Genomic DNA, 25243 nt, shown 5'->3' with positions numbered 1-25243 from the left:
TTTATGTATATGTAATAATGACAATTACAACAATACTGAATAAACACTTAGTTTAACTTAATATAACACATAAATAAAAATCAACTTATCTCAAATAAATAATGAATCATCTTCAATTTGCTTTAAATAACGCAAAAACAAAAGTGTTGGAGAAGAAAGTAAAAGTGCAATATTTGCCATGTAAAAAAACTAACGTTTAAGTTCCTGGCTCAGAACATGAGAACATATGAAAGCTGGTGGTTCCTTTAAGCATGAGTCTTCAATATCCCAGTTAATAAGTTTTAGGTTGTAGTTATAGGACCATTTCTCTCTATACCATTTGTGTTTCATATACCTTTGACTATTGGATGTTCTTATAGGCACTATAGTATTGCCAGCCTAATCTCGGGAGTTGATAGGCTTGAAGTCATAAACAGCGCTGTGCTTCAAGTATTGCAAAGAGCTGCTAGAAAAAGCAGGAAAGTGCTGTTTGAATAAATGCATACGAGCCTGCTGCTGCCTACCACCGCTCAGTCAAACTGCTCTATCAAATCATAAACTTAATTATAATATAAACACACAGAAATACGAGCCACGGGGACATTAATATGGTCAAATCCAGAAACTGTAATTTCAAAAACAAAACGTTCATTCTTTCAGTGAAATACAGAACCGTTCCATATTTTATCTAACGGGTGGCATCCTAAGTCTAAATATTAATGTTACATTGCACAACCTTCCATGTTGTCCTTATTTTGTACAATTCATTACGGTCTTTGTTAGGAAGAAATGGTCTTCACACAGTTCGCTTTGAGCCAAGCAGCCCAAACTGCTGCATATACCCTGACTCTGCTTGCACAGAACGCAAGAGAAGTGACAATTCCCTCCTAACATGAATTTCTTTTAACTAAATATGCAGGTTTAAAAATATATACTTTGTGTATTGATTTTAAGACAGACATTGATCTTTATGGTTAGGTATATTTCTGCAACGACAGTGCTTTTTTCGCCAATGCGCTTTTGTTAAATCATCCCCCATTTTGGCGAAGTTGAAGTAGGCTGTGATTCGATGATAAATTAACATGCACCCCACTGATTATTTTCGACGCAGGACAAGCTAGTTAACTTATGGATAGGGGGCAGTATTTTCACGGCCGGATAAAAAAACGTACCCGATTTAATCTGATTATTACTCCTGCCCAGAAACTAGAATATGCATATAATTATTAGCTTTGGATAGAAAACACTCCAAAGTTTCTAAAACTGTTGGAATGGTGTCTGTGAGTATAACAGAACTCATTTGGCAGGCCAAAACCTGAGAAGATTCCAAACAGGAAGCGCCCTCTCTGACTATTTCTTGGCCTTCTTGATCATCTCTATCCAAAACAGGGGATCTCTGCTGTAATGTGACATTTTCTAACGCTCCCATAGGCTCTCAGAATGCGCCAGAACATTGAATGATGACTTTGCAGGCCATGGCTGAAAAACAGTAGCGCATTTGGATAGTGGTCGATCTGAGAACAATGAGACTGGGGGCGCGTGCACGAGCCGACTCCATGTGTTTTTTTTTCGTCTTTGAACGAAACCAGGGTTTCCCGGTCTGAATATTTTCGCTTTTTTTACGAGAAAAATCGCATAAAAATTGATTTTAAACAGCGTTTGACATGCTTCGAAGTACGGTAATGGAATATTTTGAATTTTTTTGTCACGAAATGCGCCGGGCACGTCACCCTTCTTTACCCTTCGGATAGTGTCTTGAACGCACGAACAAAACGCCGCTATTTGGATATAACTATGGATTATTTGGAACCAAATAACCAAACATTTGTTATTGAAGTAGAAGTCCTGGGAGTGCATTCTGACGAAGAACAGCAAAGGTAATCCAATTTTTCTTATAGTAAATCTGAGTTTGGTGAGTGCCAAACTTGGTGGGTGTCAAAATAGCTAGCCGTGATGGCGAGCTATCTACTCAGAATATTGCAAAATGTACTTTCACCGAAAAGCTATTTTAAAATCGGACACCGCGATTGCATAAAGGAGTTCTGTATCTATAATTCTTAAAATAATTGTTATGTTTTTTGTGAACGTTTATCGTGAGTAATTTAGTAAATTCACCTAATGTAAAAAGCTGGTTTTTGATATAAATATGAACTTGATTGAACAAAACATGCATGTATTGTATAACATAATGTCCTAGGAGTGTCATCTGATGAAGATCATCAAAGGTTAGTGCTGCATTTAGCTGTGGTTTTGTTTTTTGTGACATTATATGCTAGCTTGAAAAATGGGTGTCTGATTATTTCTGGCTGGGTACTCTGCTGACATAATCTAATGTTTTGCTTGCGCTGTAAAGCCTTTTTGAAATCTGACAGTGTGGTTAGATAAAGGAGAGTCTTCTTTAAAATGGTGTAAAATAGTCATATGTTTGAAAAATGGAAGTTTTTGGATTTGAGGAATTTGTAATTCGCGTCACGCCTATCATTGGATATTGGAGCAGGTGTTCCGCTAGCGGAACGTCTAGATGTAAGAGGTTAAACTAGTAATATCATCAACCATGTGTAGTTAACTAGTGATTATAAGTTAAATGCTAGCTAGCAACTTGCTGCACTCGTGTAACAGGTGGTCAGCCTGCCACGCAGTCTCCTCGTGGAGTGCAATATAGATTACCAAAAATGCAGATTACCGATTGTTATGAAAACGGCCATGCCAATTAAATCGGCCGACCTCTAGTCCCTACGCCTATAGTAACTGAGGAGATAGAGACCAATAGCTTTAAAAAAGAACTTGTTAGAATGCCCATCTTAGCATCGTCAGTCAGACTGAGGCCAGCGTGTCACATACAACATCATAGTCCTCCAAAACAACACAGACTACAGAGACCCTCCCCTCCTGTGACTGAAGTGCTGGCAAAGTGAGGCAGCAGGAAAGGAAGTCTGTTCCATTTGCCAGGCCTGCAATGAGGAGTGGAGCGAAGTTCTAAAAACAACACGTGAGGCTGGCTTGGAGCAACACTGGCCTCCACCTCACAATGTGCAAGTCAGGAGAAACTGACACACAACCCAATCCTCAACAACAGCGTGAGCACTGCTTCTAAAAAATATTATGTTGAGTATTATTCCAATACTGCAAAATGGGCAGTAAAATATTAATTAAAATGCTGACAACTCATAAAGAGTTGTTCCACATCGGTCTCCCTCTCATAAGCAATAATATGGGACATCCTTGCAACTTGAATGCAATTAATAGTGGTTTCCAGTCTCCTGCCTCTAAACAATTAAAGTGTCTGTTTCGTATATATAGGGTCAGCATAAATGCAATATCCTGCATTCAAAACACTGACGATATTCAACCATCATCAATAGATTGGTTGTGGACCTAGCTACTTTGGCCAACGGCGAGTAGAGGGATGGGTTACTCATATAACACAGATAAAACAGGTGACCCCAGGCACAAACACTTTCACAGCATACCTTTCGATTTTGCCCCGTTGGGACCATTGATATTTGGGGCGATGGAATCCTTCCGGATTCGTTTGCTCGGGGGTCGAACGCTGGATCTCAGAAAATGATGCTGGTCGTGACTCGGTGCTGTCGAGGAACGTGGCTGTTGGCTCGAGCAAGGTCCAGACGGGTTCGATACGGAGGTGGTAATAACCGGTGCTGAACTGGAGCAGCCCGTAGTTGATAGAGTATGAATTTCCACTCCGTCTCTCTTTGTACTACGCTCTTCGCTCCCCTGATATCCGCTCTCCTCCTCGTCACAACCTTCAAGCTTTCTGGCCCAATTATTCGGGCCATCGACACCAATGCCGTCTCTCAGCCCAACTGTCATCCTGGCAAAACACAATCAATACAAATGTTTGACATTTAAAAAGACATCACAACGCAAATCAACTTAAAAAAAGACGACGTTCTTTCTCTCAACATGGCCGCCGCTGCTTGTTTCAAATCCCCTCTCACAGTCCCATCGAAACACGAAAATTCTGTCTATATATTTTCATTTACATTTTGAAAGCGAAAATATTACTATACCTTGTTCGTGCGTTTTTGTTAGTCATCTTAACCTTCTAACAGTTTACATGGTTTTATTTTTATCCGAAATTCAAATACGAGCGCCTCTGAGTTTAGCGCCCGCTGAAACGACAACGTAAAACCTTTCGATACATTCGACCTCTATTTAAAGTGCTTCTTTATCAGACAAGGTTACCCATTTTCATGCTCTTCGACAGCAGATGTCTTCTTTCTTTTCACCATCGACCCGACGGGTTTGGTATGCAACAGTATATACAATTGGGCATATTCAAGGCAATGAACAGGGTCTAGCCGCGACTATCTTCACCTCGCTCAAGCTTCGACTGAATTAAACTCTGCGCAACTCAACTGTTCACTATCCGAGTACCACACTCTTACTCTCAATTTATTGCCTTAGACAATGTGAATATTATCGGTAGAGGCTGAAATATTTGACCAAACATTTAACATGCTTCAAACGCTCAAAATAAATAATCTGAATAAACTAGCTGGTTTTAGTTTTTACAAAAGAGCACAGAACGTTCGCAGTCTCAATTTTGCTTATCACCACGTCATCTCCATAATTGTTGTTTTCAACATTACGATGTTTGACGACATTATGTTAACAAACTGCATAAAAAAAGTTGCTTGTGATATTAACTCTCAGCTTCAGAAAGCAACAGCGGATACCTTATACATCATATTAAAGTACACTTAATGGAGAAACTAACCACAGTCACTCGAACCAATAGAATATTATGAGTGTTCAACTACAACGATATCTAATCCATATATACATAGAGCAGACACTGCATTTAACTTAATTTGCAAGTTACATATTACTTCTAACATGCACTGATACAGGTGTTTCATCCTTTTTATGCTTCACCCATCTCTTTAGACGTCTCCAACTATTTTGAGGGCAGAAACATTACTACTGTAGCTACAACTTTAAACAACTGTCACGTCTCAAACACACACCCTTAATTCTTTGAAATTCATTCCCATGCAGGGAAAGAAGACGCAAACAATGTCGTATTACTGTGTCAGATATGTGTTCTCTAAATCATGATTGTCCAACCTAATGAGAGCAAACTCTTTTCAAACGCAAAACAAATTTACGAAATTATATTTTTTTCCTGCAGAAATATAAGAGTAGCTAATTGAATGCTCTATCGTTTGTTTGACTGGTTGCTTTATTCTGTGGTTGTTATCCTCACCTCCTCGGCTGATATAACAGCTGATTCTGTCTACTGATCTCTTTCCTCTCGTAACCCGTGTCATTTCTATAGGTACATTTTAGGAGGAACGAGATACACACACACACTCCAAAAAGCAACTAACTTTACACGGGTGCTAACTACTAGCTAACGTTACTAGCTAAGTTAACTTTGGTAATGTTTGCTAGCGATGTGCCGCCAAAACCCAGTCAACTAATGATACTTGATAGCAAACGAAGTCTCAAGCACAAATTCACACGAAATTATACACAGTATTGCATTCAGTTGCAGTGAGACAAAGATTAAGCAATTCATAAAATTACCTTGTTTTGACTTTTGTGTTTACGACTTCATGAGAAAACGTGCAAACTAAACTAACTCCGATTGACAACCTTCTCGTGCACAAGCACGCCCACTCCAACTCAAAAACAAATCTCCTGATTAGTCAGTTGAGGGAGAAAGACATATGATTGACATCCAAGAGCTCCAATTGTTGATGATAAAGAGGATGCAAATGAACCAATTGGATATCTCAATCAACATACGTTATTGAGTGCGCGGGGAGTCATTTTACATTGGCCGGGCCAAAACCTGTAACGTCATCGGGCCCTCACAAATCGAACATTTTGACAACAATGCAGCATGGAGCTTCGTCGAAATACGAAAAAAATCCTGAAATAAAACGTTTGAATTGTCTAGCTAGTTTTCATTGGGAAGGCAGATTAAATGTTTTTATAAAAATCAATCACTTTCGCATAATCCGTGGTTGTCATGGATGTCGCCCAGGCAGAAAGCTCTAAATATTATACATATTTGAATAGTTGTAGGTGTTTTTTGACAGACTCTTTTTAAATCAACTTTTATTTTGTTAGCTAATTAAGTTTTGATTGTATATATATTGATCCACAGCAGTGCAAGACTGTCAAGTCAGTTATTTTACTAACTGAACTAAGAAGCTAGCTGTTTAGCTAGTTAGCTACTGTAGCTGTTTGTGTTTTTATTTGAAACAACGAGATGACAGAGGCCTGTAAGACTGTTGAATAGGGCAGGGGGTCACAAAATGTTTCCCCAAAATTGTTTATTTCAAGGACTATTCCAGCTGACTAGTGAGCTTCAAGCGCCCTAAACTAGTGGCTGTATGTCTTCACCCAGGTGGGTTTTTCTGACGATTTACCAAGGAGTCTACAACTGGGGATGGCAAGAGGTGTCCTGGCTTCTGACTTGTTTCCCCCCTGATCAACCTTGTCTGGGCCTCAGTCAGAAGAGACGTGGACCTAGTGGGTGAGGATGGTGCGCATGGAGAGTGGATTGGACACAGGATGTAATCTGTTGGACTTCCACCTGCCTCTGCTCTGTGGATGACCATGGAAGATCTTCCAGACAGATATGACAATGGGCTCACTGAAATGTTTTGTTGTTTTAAAGAGCTACTTTGTGACGTGTGCTTAATTATGTCAGTTTTCTTTTGAGCCGACTCGCCGTTCAGAGTTCAGAGTCCGGAACTTGCTGGCTCCAAGCCCTGGAGGCAGCCCGGTTCCAAATCGAATGCAATCAACTTTTAGCCAGTGCCTATAACACGCCGACACGGGCGACAGGATGAGATTAATCGAGCCCCTTTATTTGAAAAGTTGGGTATAGCAATGGGACATATAATTCTAATTTAGTTTAGATAGATTTCTATGGTATGTTCCCCGCCTAGAACCAACATCACACGCGCCACCCATGTACTATCAATTCAAAACAAGGGGCGTTATTGGCATGGGAAACACATGTTTACATTGCCTTAGCAAATGGAAGAGATAAAACAAAAGTAAAATGAACAGTAAACATTACACTCAGAAAAGTTAACAGTATTTTAACTTTACTACCATGAAATACTGCTACATTACCTGGAACTGTTTCAAGTTAAAATGTTAGTTCCTTTTCCAGTTATGGAAATGTCGCTCAAAGTCCGGGCGAGTAAACCGCGTGCACCCAATATGACAGACAGGCGGAAAGCCAAATCACAATGGAAAGAGGGCGTTATCTTTAGTAATTTAACCAATGAAACTAGTCACACCTTTCGACTGAAAACGCTTTTGACCATTGAGGCTCTTCCCATTGCTGGCTCGTCCTATCCAGTTGGGCGGGGCTTTGCCCGGTTTCGGAAGGGCAACACGCAACCAACAAAACTTTTTAAAAAATTGAGCTAGCTACGACATTAATTTCCCCCCACACGAAGACAGTCATCACAATGACTTCGACGAACATGTTTTCAGGACTCGATAATGGCGCAAAGCCAAGTTCAAGGTAACACGAAATTGCATCCACAGGTTTTATTTGCAGCAGGCAAAATTCAAGCAACTAGCTGGCTATGTTCCTGAAAGCTACGCCTTATGCTCATTGGCCGCGAGCCTGTAAGAAGTATAACGTTAGCTAGCTAGATGGCACTTTGATGATACTAACGTTAACTAGTTATAAGACAATTTAGTGATACAATGTTTATTCCGTTTTGTCAGTAGTAAACTTTTCGTTTGATAACAGCTAGGTAGGTCCTTATGGGCTTTGGGGTTTGTTTGTTTTTTTTGGGGGCTGCGGAAATGGTAGCTCGTGGAATTTTATTATAATTTTTTTTTTTTTACATCGTAGCCAGCGATATGACGCTCATTGTTCTCTTGTTGCTTGCATTTTCAAAACAGGCACAGTCACCCACACCCCGTCTACAAACAACCTATTTCGAAAAAGTAATGGTAATTGGGCATATTTCACTGTTTTTTTTTGCGCGGTCAGCTATGGTTGTCTAACCCCCCTGCGAACATTCCAAGAACAGCCAGCTAACGTTAACTGGCTAAATATGTGTTCTGTGTTGAGTTGTGATCAGCTAACGTTACACAAATAAATGTGACTTTTAAACAGTTTATTTAGGTCAGCAGGCCTATGTAGCCTGCAGTCATACTGTAGTACAATTAGCCGATAACTAGATTATTTGGTCTTTAGCCACAGCTAATGTGGCCACAGCCACCATTTGTGGCCTGTCTTATATAAGAAGCTGTGCATGCCGCATATTCTATTCCTAGATTTTGCTATATGCACGTTTTCATTATGGAACATTCTCTAATCATATTATCCCAGGCACTGCCTGCCTTTGTATATGATGAATGCTGACAGAGTTTGGCCTATATACTCTACATCAGGCTATATACTCTACATCAGTGGTTCCCAACCAGGGGTACAAGGAAGCCACAGTGTGTTTTGCCTATCCACAGGGGGTACTTCAGAAGACTCATGAGACCATAGGCCTGCTGGTAAAGCACATAAGGGGGTACTCCAGGGATACTCCAGACAGAACAAAATTCATTTGGTGGTACAGTAACCAAAAAAGGTTAGGAACCACTAAGTGAACCAACATGATTCTGATGTTTCCTTTTCAGAGTCCTGCGTCCCCCCGGAGGTGTCTCCAGTGACCTGTTCGGTGGCTACGAGGGAGAAGCAGTTGCGTCGAGACGGCCCCACAAGATGGCCTCCAACCTTTTCGCCCCACCAGAGCCCCAGGGTGTCATCAGGCGAACCAACCCCCCAGGTGAGAGAGAGAAGGCCCCTTACTGGGCATACAAATTCCCTTTTCACACTACTGGGCTGAATTGATCCAAGCTGTTTTGCTCTGGCCTGGTTATGCATCCAAACATTGAGTGGCAGTCTGTTATTTTAGTCCTTAATACAGAATAAAGGTTACGCATCCACCATAGATGCTGGAACCATGAAAGGATGTTGGAACTATGATAGAAAGGACTATGTGAAAGGAAAATATCAGAGCCAGGAAAGTACAGTTCAGGTCAGTGTGGAAAGGGAAGATGCTTCCTATGTCTTCCTACAAGGTGAGAGGGCCCCTGACTGGCCAATCAGACAGGCAACGACTTCCCTCCCTGGTTCTGGAGCTGTCAGAGCCTTTTCAGGTCTGTGTGGTGTGAAAACTGCCACTAAGGTGCTACATTAGCTTTTTTAAGGTTAAAAAAGGAGCCATTGATGAGTGTGAACTGACTCACCATCTCTTCCCCAAATCATGTTTGGATTGTATTGACATGCTGCTGTGTGTGTGTGTGTGTGTGTGTGTGTGTGTGTGTATTGAACAGGTCACTTATTTTATCTGGTGACTTCAGTGTCACAAGACTCAACCAGCCAAATCAAATTTATTTTGTCACATACCCAGTTTAGCAGATGTTATTTCTGGTGTAGCGAAATGCTTGTGTTTCTAGCTCCAACAGTGCAGTAATATCTAACAATTCACAACAAAACACTATACGCACAACCTAAAAGTAAAATAATGGAATTAAGGAATATATAAATATTAGGACGTGCAACGTCAGTGGCATAGACTAAAATACATTAGAATAGAATAGAGTATATACATATGAGATGAGTAAAGCAAAAATATGTAAACATTATTAAAGTGACTAGTGTTACATTATTATAGTGGCCAGTGATTTCAAGTCTTTGTAGATAGGGCAGTAACCTCTAACGTGCTAGTGATTGCTTTTTAACAGTCTGGTGGCCTTGAGATGGAAGCTGTTTATCAGTCTCTCGGTCCCAGCGTTGCACCTGGACTGACCTCGCCTTCTGGATGATAGCGGGGTGAACAGGCAGTGGCTCGGCTGGATCTTGTCCTTGATGTTCTTTTTGGCCTTCCTGTGACATCGGGTCCTGGAGGGCGGGTAGTTTTCCCTCTGTAATGTGTCGGGCAGACCGCATCACCCTCTGGAGAGCCTTGCAGTTGTGGGCGTTGCAGTTGCTGTACCAGGCGGTGATACAGCCCGACAGGATGTTCTCAATTGTGCATCTGTGAAAGTTTGTCAGGGTTTTGGGTGACAAGCCAAATTTCTTCAGCCTCCTGAGGTTGAAGAGGTGCTCTTGTGCCCTTTTCACCACACTCTGTCTGGGTGGACCATTTCAGATCGTCAGTGACGTGTATGCAAAGGAACTTGAAGCTTCTATTCTAGCCTAGTAACAATCAGTAGTAGGCCATTGTCGTTCCATGCGGTGAAATAACTGGGTGCTCAAGAGCCACAGCCCAGCCTCTTCATTGTTGACTCCAGTGTAGGATTACATGCTGGCCAGGGTTTTCGTTAGCTGGTAAATGCCGCCTTTTGGCAAAAAAATAAGTGAAAAGCCGATAAAGAAAATGGTGGCCGGCCAAATTGTCCGGGATTTTTTTTTAATCCATTGGAAACCATGTTGATAATCCCTGTTTCCAGTGATACCACCGAGAGGGGATTCTTTCTCCAAAACAGAGTATAGACGAATTCAAGATCACACTTTCTTGAGGACAAAGTAACGAGGCTGATGCACATTGCAAGTTCCTCCAAGGAGTTCAACAATTTTGATTTCCCACAGCAACGGCTAACTTTGAGCAGGCCCAGGTCTGGCGAAACGCTAGTAAATTAGCTAGTAAATTTGTGTTTTTCAGGCCGGGCCCTATCAGTTCTGCTGCCGCCCTAGGCAAGATATACTGCCCCTGTGTCGTATAGTGTAAAGATTTGAAATGTATTGACTAGAGTAATGATGTGCATCATGCGCAATTGGTGCAATTCAATTTAGCAGCACTTGGAAATCAAACATCGTTTCCAACTATTCACATCAGTTGCAATCACTAGGCAGTCAATTGCCTATAGTGGAAACAGACCTAGCCACGTACAGTGCTTTCGGAAAGTATTCAGACCCCTTGACTTTTTCCACATTTTGTTACATTACATGCTTATTCTAAAATTAAAGTCAATTGTATTTTTCCCCCTCATCAATCTACACACACTACCCCATAATGACAAAGCCAAAAAAAGTCAGAAATGTTTGAAAAGAAATAAAAAGTGGAAATACCTCATTTAAGTATTCAGAACCTTTACTCAGTACTTTGTTAAAGCGCCTTTTGCAGCGATTACAGCAACGAGTCTTCTTCGGGTATGATGCACACCTGTGTTTGGGGGGGTTTCTCCCATTCTCTGCCGATCCTCTCAAGCTCTGTTAGGTTGGATGGGGAGCGTTGCTCCACAGCTATTTTCAGCTTTCTCCAGAGATGTTCGATCAGGTTCAAGTCCAGGATCAGGTTGTTGTCCTGTTGGAACGTGAACCTTGACACCAGTCTGAGGTCCTGAGCGATCTGGAGCAGGTTTTCATCAAGGATCTCTGTACTTTGTTCCGTTCATCTTTGCCTCGATCCTGACAAGTCTCCCAGTCACTGCCGCTGAAAAACATACCCACAGCATGATGCTGCCACAACCATGCTTCACAGTAGGGATCGTTCCAGGTTTCCTCCAGATGTGACGCTTGGCATTCAGGCCAAAGAGTTCAATCTTGGTTTCAACAGACCAGAGAATCTTGTTTCTCATGGTCTGAGAGATCTTTAGGTGCCTTTTGTCAAATTCCAAGCGGATTGTTGCGCTTTTTTAATAAAAAAAAATTAAAAAAATAAAATACACTGAGGAGTGGCTTCTGTTTGGCCACTCAACCATAAAGGCCTGATCAGGTCTTGGTCACCTCCATGACCAAGGCCCTTCTTCCCTGATTGCTCAGTTTGGCTGGGCTGCCAGCTCTAGGAAGAGTCTTGGGTGTTCAAAACTTATTCCATTTAAGAATGATGGAGGACACTGTTCTTGGGGACCTTCAATGCTGCAGACAATTTTTGGTACCCTCCCCAGATCTGTGCCTCGCCACAATCCCGTCTCAGAGCTCTATGGACAATTCCTTCAACCTCATGGCATGGTTTTTGCTCTGACATGCACGGTCAACTGTGGGGCCTTATATAGACAGGTGTCCCTTTCCAAACCATGTTCAATCAATTGAATTTACAGAAGGTAGAAACATCTCAAGGATGTTCAATGGATACAGGATGCACCTGAGCTCAATTTCGAGTCTCATAGCAAAGGGTCTGAATTAGGGCTGGGTGACATGGCCAAAATATGATTCAAATTTTTGATGTTATTTCATGTTTTTGATTAAGAGTTCCAAATTTGCTTTATGCGTAGTGCGTGACCCTAGGGTGGCGTATGTATATACACCACACACAATTTCAATCGGTCTTTCTCCGTTCGGATTGTTTTATACGGTTCAACTTAAACCCAAAATAATTTCCTGCACTCATTTAAGATCATTTCCACGCGGCCACGATATGGGCAGAAATACTAGGCCTTAAGTTTAACCTAATGTTTTAATCTAAAAAATAATAAATAAAAAAATAAAATAAAATAAACACTTGGGTGAACTTTAGGAATCGTGGAAATGGAATGTTTATAATTCTATAGTTAGAATATAAATAATAGTGAGCACTTTAAACACATTGTTTGACATGACAATGAATGACAATGCCATGGACGAGTTCTTGTGACAGGGTAGGAACCAAATTGATGTTCATTGTTTCATAGGGGATCTTATAATCTTTGGTTACATTAAATCTTTATTCATATAGCCAACATATTCATGCTTCGCATATTCCTCTTTGATTTAGAAGATACTGTTGCACAATCAACATGCTGATTTAAGCCTCCACCAGTACTGGTATCAGGTTGTTTTATCTAGCTACGTTTGCTCTGACTCAGTACTTTTACTTAGCTAGCCAGCTAACTAGCGATTAGCATTAGTGGCTAACACGATTTAGCTTAATTTGCTAAGAAAATACAAACTAGTTGTTTGCAGATGTAAGAAACACAAACTCATTTTGTGATTTATATAAATCTTGTGGATTTATATTAAGATCAAAGTGGAAACAACGTCGTTGTCATCAACATTTTTGCATGTGCTGCATTGACCATAAGTGTCTCGTGGTCAAGCAACAACAAATGTGCTCCTTGAGTGACAGGAGGTGGGATTAGGTCTGTGTTGAAAGCGGCATAGAGTGAGGGATAGCGGAGAGTAATGGCTCAAGTAGAGTAAACTATAAAAATGGACGTTACACGCGGCGTATCACATTTAACAAACCAAACATTCAAATACTGTTATAGAAGGTAAAGTAAAAACCCAAACCGGTCCATGCATCAATACCGGTATATAGTAAAATACAGCATACCGCCCAGCCCTAGTCTGAATACTTATGTAAATAAGGTATTTCTGTTTTTTATTTTATAAATACATTTGCAAAAACTTCAAAAAAAAAACAGTTTTTGCTTTGTCCTTATGGGATATTGGGGGGGATTGATTACATTTTTGAATAAGACTAACAACAAAATGTGGGAAAAGGCAGCTGGTCGGAATACCTTCCGAATGCACTGTATATCACACAAGTCACGCCCCCCCCCCCACAGTTCAAATTACAATAAACACAACATTTATTAACATCTTCCAGGAGAACTGTAAAGAGTGCGATATCATTTGAGCTTTGGAAACGTGCTTTCGTTAATGCGTGGCGTAGGCCTCATTTCACAGGAGCATTGCAAATATACAGCCATGTTTGTGTATGTAACCGATGTGAAATGGCTAGTTAGTTAGCAGTGGTGCGCGCTAATAGCATTTCAATCAGTGACGTCACTCGCTCTGAGACTTGAAGTAGGGTTTCCCCTTGCGTTGCAAGGGCCGCGGCTTTTGTGGCGCGATGGGTAACGATGCTTCAGTGGGTGTCAGTTGTTGATGTGTGCAAGGGTCCCTGGTTTGAGCCCGGGTTGGGGCGAAGAGACCTACACTGTTACATGTACAGCCATGTTTTATTTATTAGGCATGAACATTTTAAATTAGGTGTAAAGGAAATTCAATTAAGAGGCCCAAATTGAATTTGAAAACAGCGATTTTGTTATTTATTAAAGTGTTCATACAAGTAGCCTATAGGACAGGGAGTTTGCAAAATTACAGTGATCAAAAATATAAACGCAACATGTAAAGTGTTGGTCCCATGTTTCATGAGCTGAAATAAGATTCCAGAAATGTTCCATATGCACAAAAAGCTTTTTTCTGTAAAATGTGGTGCAAAAATTTGTTTACATCCCTTTGCTAAAATAATCCATCCACCTGACAGGTGTGGCATATCAACAAGCTGACTAAACAGTGTGATCATTACATAGCCGTGTCTGAATCCTGGCTTAGGAAGGCCACCAAGAATGTCCATCTCCAACTACAACAAATTGGATGCAGTCTATCACAGTGCCATCTGTTTTGTCACCAAAGCCCCGTATACTACCCACCTCTGCGACCTGTATGCTCTCGTTGGCTGGCTCTCGTTGGCTGGCCCTCGCTACATATTCGTTGCCAAACCCACTGGCTCCAGGTCATCTACAAGTCTTTGCAAGGTAAAGCCCCGCCTTATCTCAGCTCACTGGTCACCATAGCATCACCTACCCGTAGCATGCGCTCCAGCAGGTATATTTCACTGGTCATCCCCAAAAGCCAACACCTCCTTTGTCTACCTTTCCTTCCAGTTCTCTGCTGCCAATGACTGGAATGAATTGCAAAAATCACTGAAGCTGGAGACTTATCTCCCTCACTAACTTTAAGCATCAGCTGTCAGAGCAGCTTACTGTACCTGTACACAGAGCATCTGTAAATAGCCCACCCAATTACCTCATCCGATATTGTTACCTCCCTAATCTTACTACATTTGCACACACTGTACATTTTCTATTTTTCTATTGTGGTTTTATCCCATGTGTAACTCTGTTGTCGCACTGCTTTGCTTTATCTTGGGCAGGTCGTCGTTGTAAATGTGAACTTGTTCTCAACTGGCCTACCTGGTTAAATAAAGGTGGGGACAATGTAAGGCTGCTCTAAAATGTGCAGTTTTGTCACACAACACTGCCACAGATGTCTCAAGTTTTGAGGTAGCGTGCAATTGGCATGCTGACCGCAGGAATGTCCACCAGAGCTGTTGCCAGAGAATTTAATATACATTTTTCTACCATAAGTTGCCTCCAACCTAATTTTAGAGAATTTGGCAGTATGTCCAACCGGCCTCTCAACCGCAGACCACGTGTAACCATGCCAGCCCAGGACCTTCACATCCGGCTTCCTCACCTGCGGGATCGTCTGACACCAGCCACTGAACAGCTGATGAAACTGGGTTTGCACAAATGCAGTATTTCTGCACAAACGGAAACCATCTCAGGGAAGCTCATCTGTGTGCTCATGGTCCTCACCAGGGTCTAGACCTGTTATGCAGTTTGGTGTCGTAACTTATTTCAGTGGGCAAATGCTAACCTTCGGCACGCTGGAGAAGTGTGCTCTTCACTGAATAATCCCGGTTTCAACTGTATCGGGCAGACTGCATTTATGGCGTCGTGTGTGAGAGTGGTTTGCTGATGTCAACTTTGGGTTTGGTTAGGTGTAAGCTACTGACAACGAACACAATTGCATTTTATCGATGGCAATTTCAATGCACAGAGATTCTGTAACGAGATCTTGAGGCCCATTGTTGTGACATTGATCCGCTTACATCACCTCATGTTTCAGCATGATAATGCAAAGCCCCATGACGCAAGGATCTGTTCACAATTCCTGGAAGCTGAAAATGTCCCAGTTCTTCCTTGGCCTACATACTCACCCGACATGGGACAACATTCCACAGGCCACAATCAACAGCCTGATCAATTCTATGTGAAGATGTCATGCTGCATGAGGCAAATAGTGGTCACACCAGATACTGACTAGTTTTGTCCCGTGGAATAAATATTGTGGATCTTAATGTTTTTCCTCATAATCCTGGACTATCGGACCCCAATTTTATTACGTTTGCAATCGCAACAAATAATCTGCTCAGACCCCAAGCAAGGATCATCAAAAGCCGTGCTAGAAATTCTCGGACTACCCAAAGATTCCCAGATGCCCTTCCAGACTCCCTCCACCTACCCAAGAATGTCAGAGTACAACAATCAGTTAACCACCAAACTGAGGAACTTAATGTAACCTTGCGTAATACCCTAGATGCAGTCGCACCCCTAAAAACCAAAAATATTTGTCATAAAAAACTAGCTCCCTGGTATACAGAAAATACCCGAGCCCTGAAGCAAGCTTCCAGAAAATTGGAACGGAAATGGCGCTGCACCAAACTGGAAGTCTTCTGATTAGCTTGGAAAGACAGTACCGTGCAGTATCGAAGAGCCCTCACTGTTGCTCGATCATCCTATTTTTCCTACTTAATTGAGGAAAAGAAGAACAATCCTACATTTCTTTTTGATACTGTCGCAAAGCTAACTAAAAAGCAGCATTCCCCAAGAGAGGATGGCTTTCACTTCAGCAGTGATACATTAATAAACTTCTTTGACGAAAAGATCATGACCATTAGAAAGAAAATTATGGACTCCTCTTTCAAGGGAGACACGTTTTTTAATACTATATCTCTTGACACATTGATGAAAATAGTCATGGCCTCAACCTTCAAGCTGCATACTGGACCCTATTCCAACTAAACTACAGAAAGAGCTGCTTCCTGTACTTGGCCCTCCTATGTTGAACATAATAAACAGCTCCCTATCCACCGGATGTGTACCAAACTCACTAAAAGTGGCAGTAATAAAGCCTCTCTTGAAAAAGCCAAACCTTGACCCAGAAAATATGAAAAACTGTCGGCCTATATCAAATCTCCCATTCCTCTTAAAATTTTTAGAGAAAGCTGTTGCGCAGCAGCTTACTGCCTTCCTGAAGACTAACAATGTATATGAAACACTTCAGTCTGGTTTTATACCCCATAGCACTGAGACTGCACTCGTGAAGGTGGTAAATTACCTTTTAATGGCGTCAAAGGCTCTGCATCTGTCCTCGTGCTCCTAGACCTTAGTGCTGCTTTTGATACCATCAATCACCACATTCTTTTGGAGAGATTGGAAACCCAAATTGGTCTACATGGACAAGTTCTGGCCTGGTTTATATCTTATCTGCCAGAAAGATATCAGTTTGTCTCTGGATGGTTTGTCCTCTGACAAATCAACTGTAAATGTCGGTGTTCCTCAAGGTTCCGTTTTAGGACCACTATTTTCACTATATATTTTACCTCTTGGTGATGTCATTCAGAAATGTTAACTTTCACAGCTATGTGGACGATACACAGCTGTACAGTTAGATGAAACATGGTGAAGCCACAAAATTGCCTTCCCTGGAAGCCTGTGTTTCAGACATAAGGAAGTGGATGGTGGCAAATGTTTTACTTTTAACCTCTATGAGCTAGGTGGGACGCTTGCGTCCCACCTACTCAACAGCCAGTGGAATCCCGTGGCGCGTTACTCGAAAATACCTTAAATGCTATTACTTCAATTTCTCAAACATATGACTATTTTACAGCATTTTTAAAGACAAGACTCTCGTTAATCTAACCACACTGTCCGATTTCAAAAAGGCTTTACAGCGAAAGCAAAACATTAGATTATGTCAGCAGAGTACCCAGCCAGAAATAATCAGACACCCATTTTTCAAGCTAGCATATAATGTCACATAAACCCAAACCACAGCTAAATGCAGCACTAACCTTTGATCTTCATCAGATGACAACCCTAGGACATTATGTTATACAAAGCATGCATGTTTTGTTCAATCAAGTTCATATTTGTATCAAAAACCAGCTTTTTTACATTAGCATGTGACGTTCAGAACTAGCATACCCCCGCAAACATCCGGTGAATTTACTAAATTACTCACGATAAACGTTCACAAAAAACATAACAATTATTTTAAGAATTATAGATACAGAACTCCTTTATGCACTCGATATGTCCGATTTTAAAATAGCTTTTCGGTGAAAGCACATTTTGCAATATTCTAAGTAGATAGCCCAGCCATCACAGGCTAGCTATTTTGACACCAACCAAGTGTGGCACTCACCAAACTCCGATTTACTATTAGAAAAGTTTGATTACCTTTGGTGTTCTTCGTCAGAATGCACTCCCAGGACTGCTACTTCAATAACAAATGTTGGTTTGGTTCAAAATAATCCATAGTTATATCCAAATAGCGGCGTTTTGTTCGTGCGTTCAAGACGCTAGCCGAAGGGTAAATAAGGGTCACGAGCACGACGCATTTCGTGACAAATTTCAAAATTTTCCATTACCGTACTTCGAAGCATGTCAACCGCTGTTTAAAATCAATTTTTATGCCATTTTTCTCGTTAAAAAAGCGATAATATTCCGACCGGGAGTGGTGGTTTTCGTTCAAAGAGAGAAAGTAAACATGGAGTCGACTCGGGCACGCGCGCCCCGTCCCATTGTCCTCAGATCGACCACTATCAAAATGCGCTACTGTTTTTCAGCCATGGACTGCAAAGCCACGATTCAGCTTTCTGGCACCTTCTGAGAGCCTATGGGAGCGTTAGAAAATGTCACGTCATGCCAGAGATCCCCTGTTTTTGTTAGAGATGATCAATAAGGCCATGAAATGGTCAGAGAGAGCGCTTCCTGTTTGGAATCGTCTCAGGTTTTGGCCTGCCAAATGAGTTCTGTTATACTCACAGACACCATTCAAACAGTTTTAGAAACTTTAGGGTGTTTTCTACCCAAATCAAACAATTATATGCATATTCTAGTTACTGGGCAGGAGTAGTAACCAGATTAAATATAACTGTAAAGGACCTCGGCGTTACTCTGGACCCTGATCTCTCTTTTGACGAACATAAAGACTGCATGAAGGACAGCTTTATTTCCATCTTCGTAACATTGCAAAAATCAGAAACTTTCTGTCCAAAAATGATTCATAAAAATTCATCCATGCTTTTGTCACTTCTAGATTAGACTACTGCAATGCTCTACTTTCTTGCTACTTGGATAAAGCACTAAATGAGCTTCAGTTAGTGCTAAACACGGCTGCTAGAATCTTCACTAGAACCAAAAATGTGTATCATATTTCTCCAACGCTAGCCTCTACACACTGGCTTCCTGCTAGGGCTAATTTCAAGGTTTTACTGCTAACCTACAAAGCATTACATGGGCTTGCTCCTATCTTTCCGATTTGGTCCTGCCGCACATACGTACACTACGGTCACAAGATGCAGCCTTCTTTACTGTCCCTAGAATTTCTAAGCAAACAGCTGGAGGCAGGGCTTTCTCCTAAAGAGCTAAATTTTTATAGAATGGTCTGCCTATCCACGTGAGACACGCAGATTCGGTCTCGACCTTTAAGTCCTTATTGAAGACTCATCTCTTCAGTAGGTCCCATGATTGAGTGTAGTCTGGCCCAGGGGTGTGAAGGTGAACGGAAAGGCACTGGAGTGACGAACCACCCTTGCTGTCTCTGCCTGGCCGGTTCCCCTCTCTCCACTGGCATTCTCTGCCTCTAACCCTATTATGAGGGCTGAGTCACTGGCTTACTGCTGCTCTTCCATTCCGTCCCTAGGAGGGGTACGTCTCTGTCATCTTCCTGTCCGGGTTGGCGCCCCCCACGTGGGGGAGATCTTCGTGGGCTATTCTCGGCCTTGTCTCAGGGTAGTACGTTGGTGGTTGAAGATATCCCTCTAGTGTTGTGGGGGCTGTGCTTTGGCGAAGTGGGTGGGGTTATATCCTGCCTGGTTGGCCCTGTCCAGGGGTATAGTCGTACGGAGCCACAGTGTCTCCCGACCCCCTCCTGTCTCAGCTTCCAGTAATTGTGCTGCAATAGATTGTGTTGGGGGGCTAGGGTCAGTCTGTTATCTCGAGTATTTATCCTGTCTTATCCGGTGTCCTGTGGGAATTTAAGTATGCTCCCTCTAATTCTCTCTCTCGTTCTCTTCTTTTGGAGGACCTGAGCCCTAGGACCATGCCTCAGGACTACCTGGCCTGATAATTCCTCCCCAGTCCACCTGGTCGTGCTGCTGCTCCAGTTTCAACTGTTCTGCCTGCGGCTATGAAACCCTGACCTGTTCACCGGATGTGCTAACCTGCTGTTTTCGACTCTCTCTCTACCGCACCTGCTGTCTCTAACTCTGAATGATTGGCTTTGAAAGCCAACTGACATTTACTCCTGAGGTGCTGACCTGTTGCACCCTCTACAACCACTGTGGTTATTATTATTTGACCCTGCTGGTCATCTGTGAACGTTTGAACATTTTGGCCATGTACTGTTATAATCTCCACCCGGCACAGCCAGAAGAGGACTGGCCAGCCCTCAGAGCCTGATTCCTCTAGGTTTCTTCTTAGGTTCCTGCCTTTCTTGGGAGTTTTTCCTAGCCATCGTGCTTCTACATCTGCATTGCTTGCTGTTTGGGGTTTTAGGCTGGGTTTCTGTATAGCACTTTGTGACATCAGCTGATGTAAAAAGGGCTTTTATAAATAAATGTGATTAATTTTGTTGTCTATTCCCCTACTCTTTTTTTTTTATTTTTTTATTTTTGGCCTGAATCTGTGACCAACCGATATCTGTATTCCCAGTCACGTGAAATCCATACATTGGGCCTCCACCTCCAAATCGATCCCTCTCCAGAGTACAGGCCTCGGTGTAACCCTCATTCCTTCGATGATTAAAACGAATCTGACCATCACCCCTGGTGAGACTTAATCGCGACTCGTCAGTGAAGAGCACTTTTTGCCAGCCCTGTCTGGTCCAGCAACGGTGGGTTTCTGCCCATAGGCGACGTTTTTGCCGGTGATGTCTGGTGAGGACCTGCCTTACAACAGGCCTACAAGCCCTCAGTCCAGCCTCTCTCAGCCTATTGCGGACAGTCTGAGCACTGATGGAGGGATTGTGCGTTCCTGGTGTAACTTGGGCAGTTGTTGTTGCCATCCTGTACTTGTCCCGCAGGTGTGATGTTTAGGTGTTACACGTGGTCTGCCACTGCGAGGACGATCAGCTGTCCGTCCTGTCTCCCTGTAGCGCTGTCTTAGGCATCTCACAGTACGGACATGGCAATTTATTGCCCTGGCCACATCTGCAGTCCTCATGCCTCCTTGCAGCATGCCTAAGGCACGTTCAAGCAGATGAGCAGGGACCCTAGGCATCTTTCTTTTGGTGTTTTTCAGAGTCAGTAGAAAGGCCTATTTAGTGTCCTAAGTTCTCATAACTGTGACCTTAATTGCCTACTGTTTTGTAAGCGGTTAGTGTCTTAACGACCGTTCCACAGGTGCATGTTCATTAATTGTTTATGGTTCATTGAACAAGCATTGGAAACCGTGTTTAAACCCTTTACAATGAAGATCTGTGAAGTTATTTGGATTTTTACGAATTATCTTTGAAAGACAGGGTCCTGAAAAAGGGTGTTTCTTTTTTTGCTGAGTTAATGAACTATAACTCAGTCAAAGCTTTAAACTTGTTGGGTTTTTATATTTTTGTTCAGTGTATATTATACTAATATTATATTTTGAAGTTTTATTACTATGGAGGTGACTTGTTCTTCTAGACTAAATGTTTTCTTTATTCAACTGTTCCATTTATGATTTATAGCAGGGATGAAGACGCAACGGGCAATGTTTTGCTTTTCAGTAAAACCTGTCATGTTGGTATAAGAATGTCATAATTTTTTTATTAGAAATGTACAGGCTAATTTCTATTCTGTTAAGATTAATTACAATAATCTAAATGTGAATTTGAGTACCGTGGGTGGACGCCCTAATGCGGTACACACATGATGCATATGGATGTCCGGTGAATTTAAAATTTCTGCCAGCAAATTTTCCTAATGGTGACTGAGATTTTCATTAGTTAAACGAAGTTTGGGCCACATGTAATCTAGTGACATCACATGACTGGATCAATATGTCTATATTGAGGCCAGGAGTCAGAGATGATAACATATTTTAATTTAACCATGAGTTTCTATTGTCTCTGCACACGCCCAGATATTGAAATGTTATCTTACTGCGAAATTTAATGCCTCATGTCAGTCCAGGCTGTGCAACAAGCTCTTCACCATACCTATCGCATAATGAGGGTAGGACTGGGCTTTGTGTGTGGAGGTTTGAGGCCTGGTTCAATTTGGTTGGAGGGAGTACAGTCGTCATGTTGCCAGTAATTGGTCAGATAAGAAGTTTTAGTAGTGAAAATTCAATAGAAATGTTAATCACAAAAAAGTGGTTGGGGTGTGGAGATTTGACTTGTCTGTCTTTTCTTCAATGCCTTCAATAATGTTCAACTTTAATGCCTTGTAAATTATTTTGTTCTTTCTGTATTCTATTCTAAGGCGTTGACAGCGCCATTTCACCAGGTCAAATTCCTGGTGCATGTAAAAAATATTTGACTCGCTTTCCTTCCTCGATGCAGGGGGTAAAAGCAGTGGGATATTTGGTTCTCCAGATGCCCCAGCCGAGCAACGGAGACCCGTACCCCCAGGCGGCAACACTAGCAACATCTTCTGGGGGCTAGAGAGCGCCCCTCCCTCTGACAAAGCCCATTCCAACAAGCCAAAGGTAATCCAGACCATCCTTGTCCCCCAGTCTCTCCCATTCCAAATCACTAATGGTTATGGATTTCTAATTTGCATGATGTGTAGGCTATATTGACATGTTCTCCCTATTATTCCTAGGACAACATTTCTGTGGGTGAAAGTCCCATACCCGAGCCCCCAGGTGAGTTTGACATGGATAATGGATTCTGGCTACCACTTTACAGCCCGCTGTCTGCCAGGCAGTTACTAGAAATGACTTGTTGACCAAGCTAATGATAATAATGACTTAATAATTGCATAATTATTAATTACACAATGGTTTCTTTAAGATGTTTTGGTACCAGGTAAATCTAACTTGGTTTCTAATCTTTTCTCTTATCCCTCTCTCCCTTTCGCTCTCAGCTCCTCTGCCGAAGGAGATTCCGGCCAAGGAGGAGAAGGAAGAGAATGTCGCCTCCCCTCCCCCCACTCCCACCAAAGCAGCGGTGGAGACTGCGCCTGCTCCCTCGGCCAAGAAGCCAGAGGCCTCCCTTAGTGAGCTCTCACTGAAGGACCATGAGCCCCACCTCGGCCCCCGCCCCCGCTCCCACAACAAGGTCCTTAACCCCCCAGGAGGGAAGTCTAGTGTTGTCTTCTACTGATCCAGCTCCTTCATCCCATCTCTATTCATGCATGCATCCCAAATGGCACCTTATTCCCTATATACGTAAGTAACCCTTGTCCAAGACAGAATGGCACGTAGGGCAGGAGCACATCTCTTGTCCTGTCCAGGGGGTGTACTTGTACATCAAGCAGCCTCACGCTACAGAAACAAGTTTATGGTCCCTGGTCAAAATTAGTGGACTGTATAGGAAACAGGGAGCCATTTGGGACACAACCCATGCACACCACTATTCTCTGTTCTGTTCATTTTCCATTTTCACTCTGTCCTTCCATGTGTTGCACTTTCTAATCTAACCCATTCTTGACCTAACCTCCCCCTGTTCATTTTAGATTCTTTAGATTATGTTGCTATCAAGCAGGAAGAAAATCATCTCAATCATTTTTACAGGCTAAATTCCTGTCCAATCATTCAAAATGGTTAAATTCCTTATTCATTGCAAGGGTTCTATTTCTTGCTGTTAATGTTATTTTTTTGTATTACATGGTTTTAAATGTTATTGTGTTGATTACAAAGGTTCATTTTAGTCAATCACTGGCATCCATTTGGAATTCCGAGTATGACTCAGCTGTGTCGGCATTGAGATCTATTTGTTGCCCATGCAAATGGTTGTCATAGTAAGCCCTTAAGTGATCAAAATCCCTCTTTACTGTCAGTTTGTTAACAGGTATCGCTATATCATGCTCATTCTGTCCTCCATTTCATCACACTCCTTTTCTCTCTCTCCACTAATAATCAAACCTATCTTGAGTTTCTGTCTGCAGCCAGAAACAAACTCCTGTTCAGGGAAAAAAAGCAAAAAATCGACTAACTAATGAATGCAAAGCAAAGAGCTATGGGCAGTACCCATGATGCATTGCACACCCCCAAAGTTCTTGTTCTTCGGAAGAAATTCCACTATGATTTTATATATCGCCCATGCAAATGGCTGAATGTGTTGTGGTTGTTCCCTGGTCTGTTGCCATTGCTTGCTGTTAGAGGATTGTATCCACTCGGGGAGGCCTCTGTTTTAAATTAAAACGTCTGCTGTACACAAGTGAACTCTGGAATAGTAAATGACTGGTCAAAATACAGATGGGGACTTGGGAGACCCTAAGGAACCCTTAGCCACCCATACACCGCACCACGTTCCAGGCTGCCTACGTAGCAGTTGCGCACCATTTCTTACAAAGCCTGGATAAGCGTTTTAACATGTCAGTAACCAGTATGGCTAGTTTCTCGTCAACGTATAAACCTTTTAAGACTTTGGTGGAAGTCTTGAGTTCAGCATATATTAAAGGCTGTGCGTAATGACTTAGTGCAAATAAACATTTATTTTGCCATTAAATTCCCATGTACTGAATAAAAAATACAAGTTAAATGGGACCTACTTTACTCTCAAAAAAAGGTTGGATGGAAACCTGGTTAATAACTGCATCAACTGACTGTAGATGGCGTGGTATTAAATCATTCGTTGATTTGTGCAGTGTGGCCGGTTTGTATGCAGTCTGGAACGCGCCCCTGTTCAAGGTCTCCTGGTGCCATAACCCCTGAGTGTTGGAGTGCCTGGCAGGCAAAGTTCACAGCAGAGGAAAAGCAAAAATAACCTGTGTATTGCAATAAAACTTATTTTCAGACTATCATCTTTTGTCTATTTTGCTGTTTTCATGGCTTAGGTATTGGCGGTGTCAATATATTGATTAAATAATGGAATCATCACAATTTGCAATTTCAGCCTAAGGGTTGTATTTATTAGTGTACACTGTAGCAAAGGTTTTGCAGTGAAAAACAAGTTATTTTTAGTTCAGGTAGTCAGTTCCTCCATTTTGGCCCACTTTAGTGTTTAGTGAATACAAACCAGATTAATACATTGGGAGGGTTCATCCTCTGTTAGCTTCTTGAAATAGGATATCTGGCACACCCCTTATTGTAGGTGTTGTCAATACTCAATGCAAGAAATGTCATGATGGAAATTCCATTCACTGATTCTTTAGTTCATTCAACCTTGAACAACTATAAAATGAAAGTACTTTGAGTTTACATGTGATTGTTTTTATTGTTGTGTTTATGGCTGCTGTATGCTAATTTCCTCCTCTGGCGGTTGCTAAAGTCTAATTTACCCTTGTGTGTAATGTCAAGGCATGCTTGAATATTCTAAACACAAACTAGGCCTTTA

At 41.9% G+C, this 25243-nt stretch overlaps 2 protein-coding genes across 6 annotated transcripts in view; one reads left to right on the top strand and one right to left on the bottom strand.

Annotated features, from left to right (window-relative positions):
- Window positions 1-7233, bottom strand: part of LOC106583928 (protein cramped-like) — a 54475-nt gene extending 47242 nt beyond the window's left edge. The window contains exons 1-2 of one of the 4 annotated variants that reach the window (XM_014168603.2): window positions 7099-7233; window positions 3450-3811 (exon numbers count right to left, since the gene is read on the bottom strand). In XM_014168603.2, the coding sequence (XP_014024078.1) occupies window positions 3450-3810 (361 nt within the window). In that variant the 5' untranslated portion in view covers window position 3811; window positions 7099-7233. Of the gene's footprint in view, window positions 1-3449; window positions 3812-4010; window positions 4358-5532; window positions 5621-7098 lie in introns of those variants that run through there. The other 3 variants (XM_014168602.2, XM_014168599.2, XM_014168600.2) reach the window with 3 other exon arrangements.
- Window positions 7234-7329: 96 nt separating this feature from the next.
- Window positions 7330-24710, top strand: hn1l (hematological and neurological expressed 1-like). 2 transcript variants are annotated; one of them, NM_001123696.2, is made up of 6 exons: window positions 7330-7498; window positions 8620-8768; window positions 22304-22449; window positions 22566-22608; window positions 22830-23023; window positions 24555-24710. In NM_001123696.2, exons 1-6 carry the CDS (start codon window positions 7458-7460, stop codon window positions 24612-24614), a joined length of 633 nt encoding a protein of 210 aa, NP_001117168.2. In that variant the 5' UTR covers window positions 7330-7457; the 3' UTR covers window positions 24615-24710. The 2 variants fall into 2 exon arrangements, with proteins under 2 accessions (NP_001117168.2, NP_001421598.1); NM_001434669.1 differs by having other exon boundaries at window positions 22830-24710.
- The last annotated feature ends 533 nt before the right edge of the window (window positions 24711-25243 follow it).

This window comes from Salmo salar, chromosome ssa23 (assembly GCF_905237065.1).
Source record: "Salmo salar chromosome ssa23, Ssal_v3.1, whole genome shotgun sequence".
Lineage (NCBI taxonomy): Eukaryota > Metazoa > Chordata > Actinopteri > Salmoniformes > Salmonidae > Salmo > Salmo salar.
This window is presented reverse-complemented; position numbering and strand designations above follow the sequence as displayed.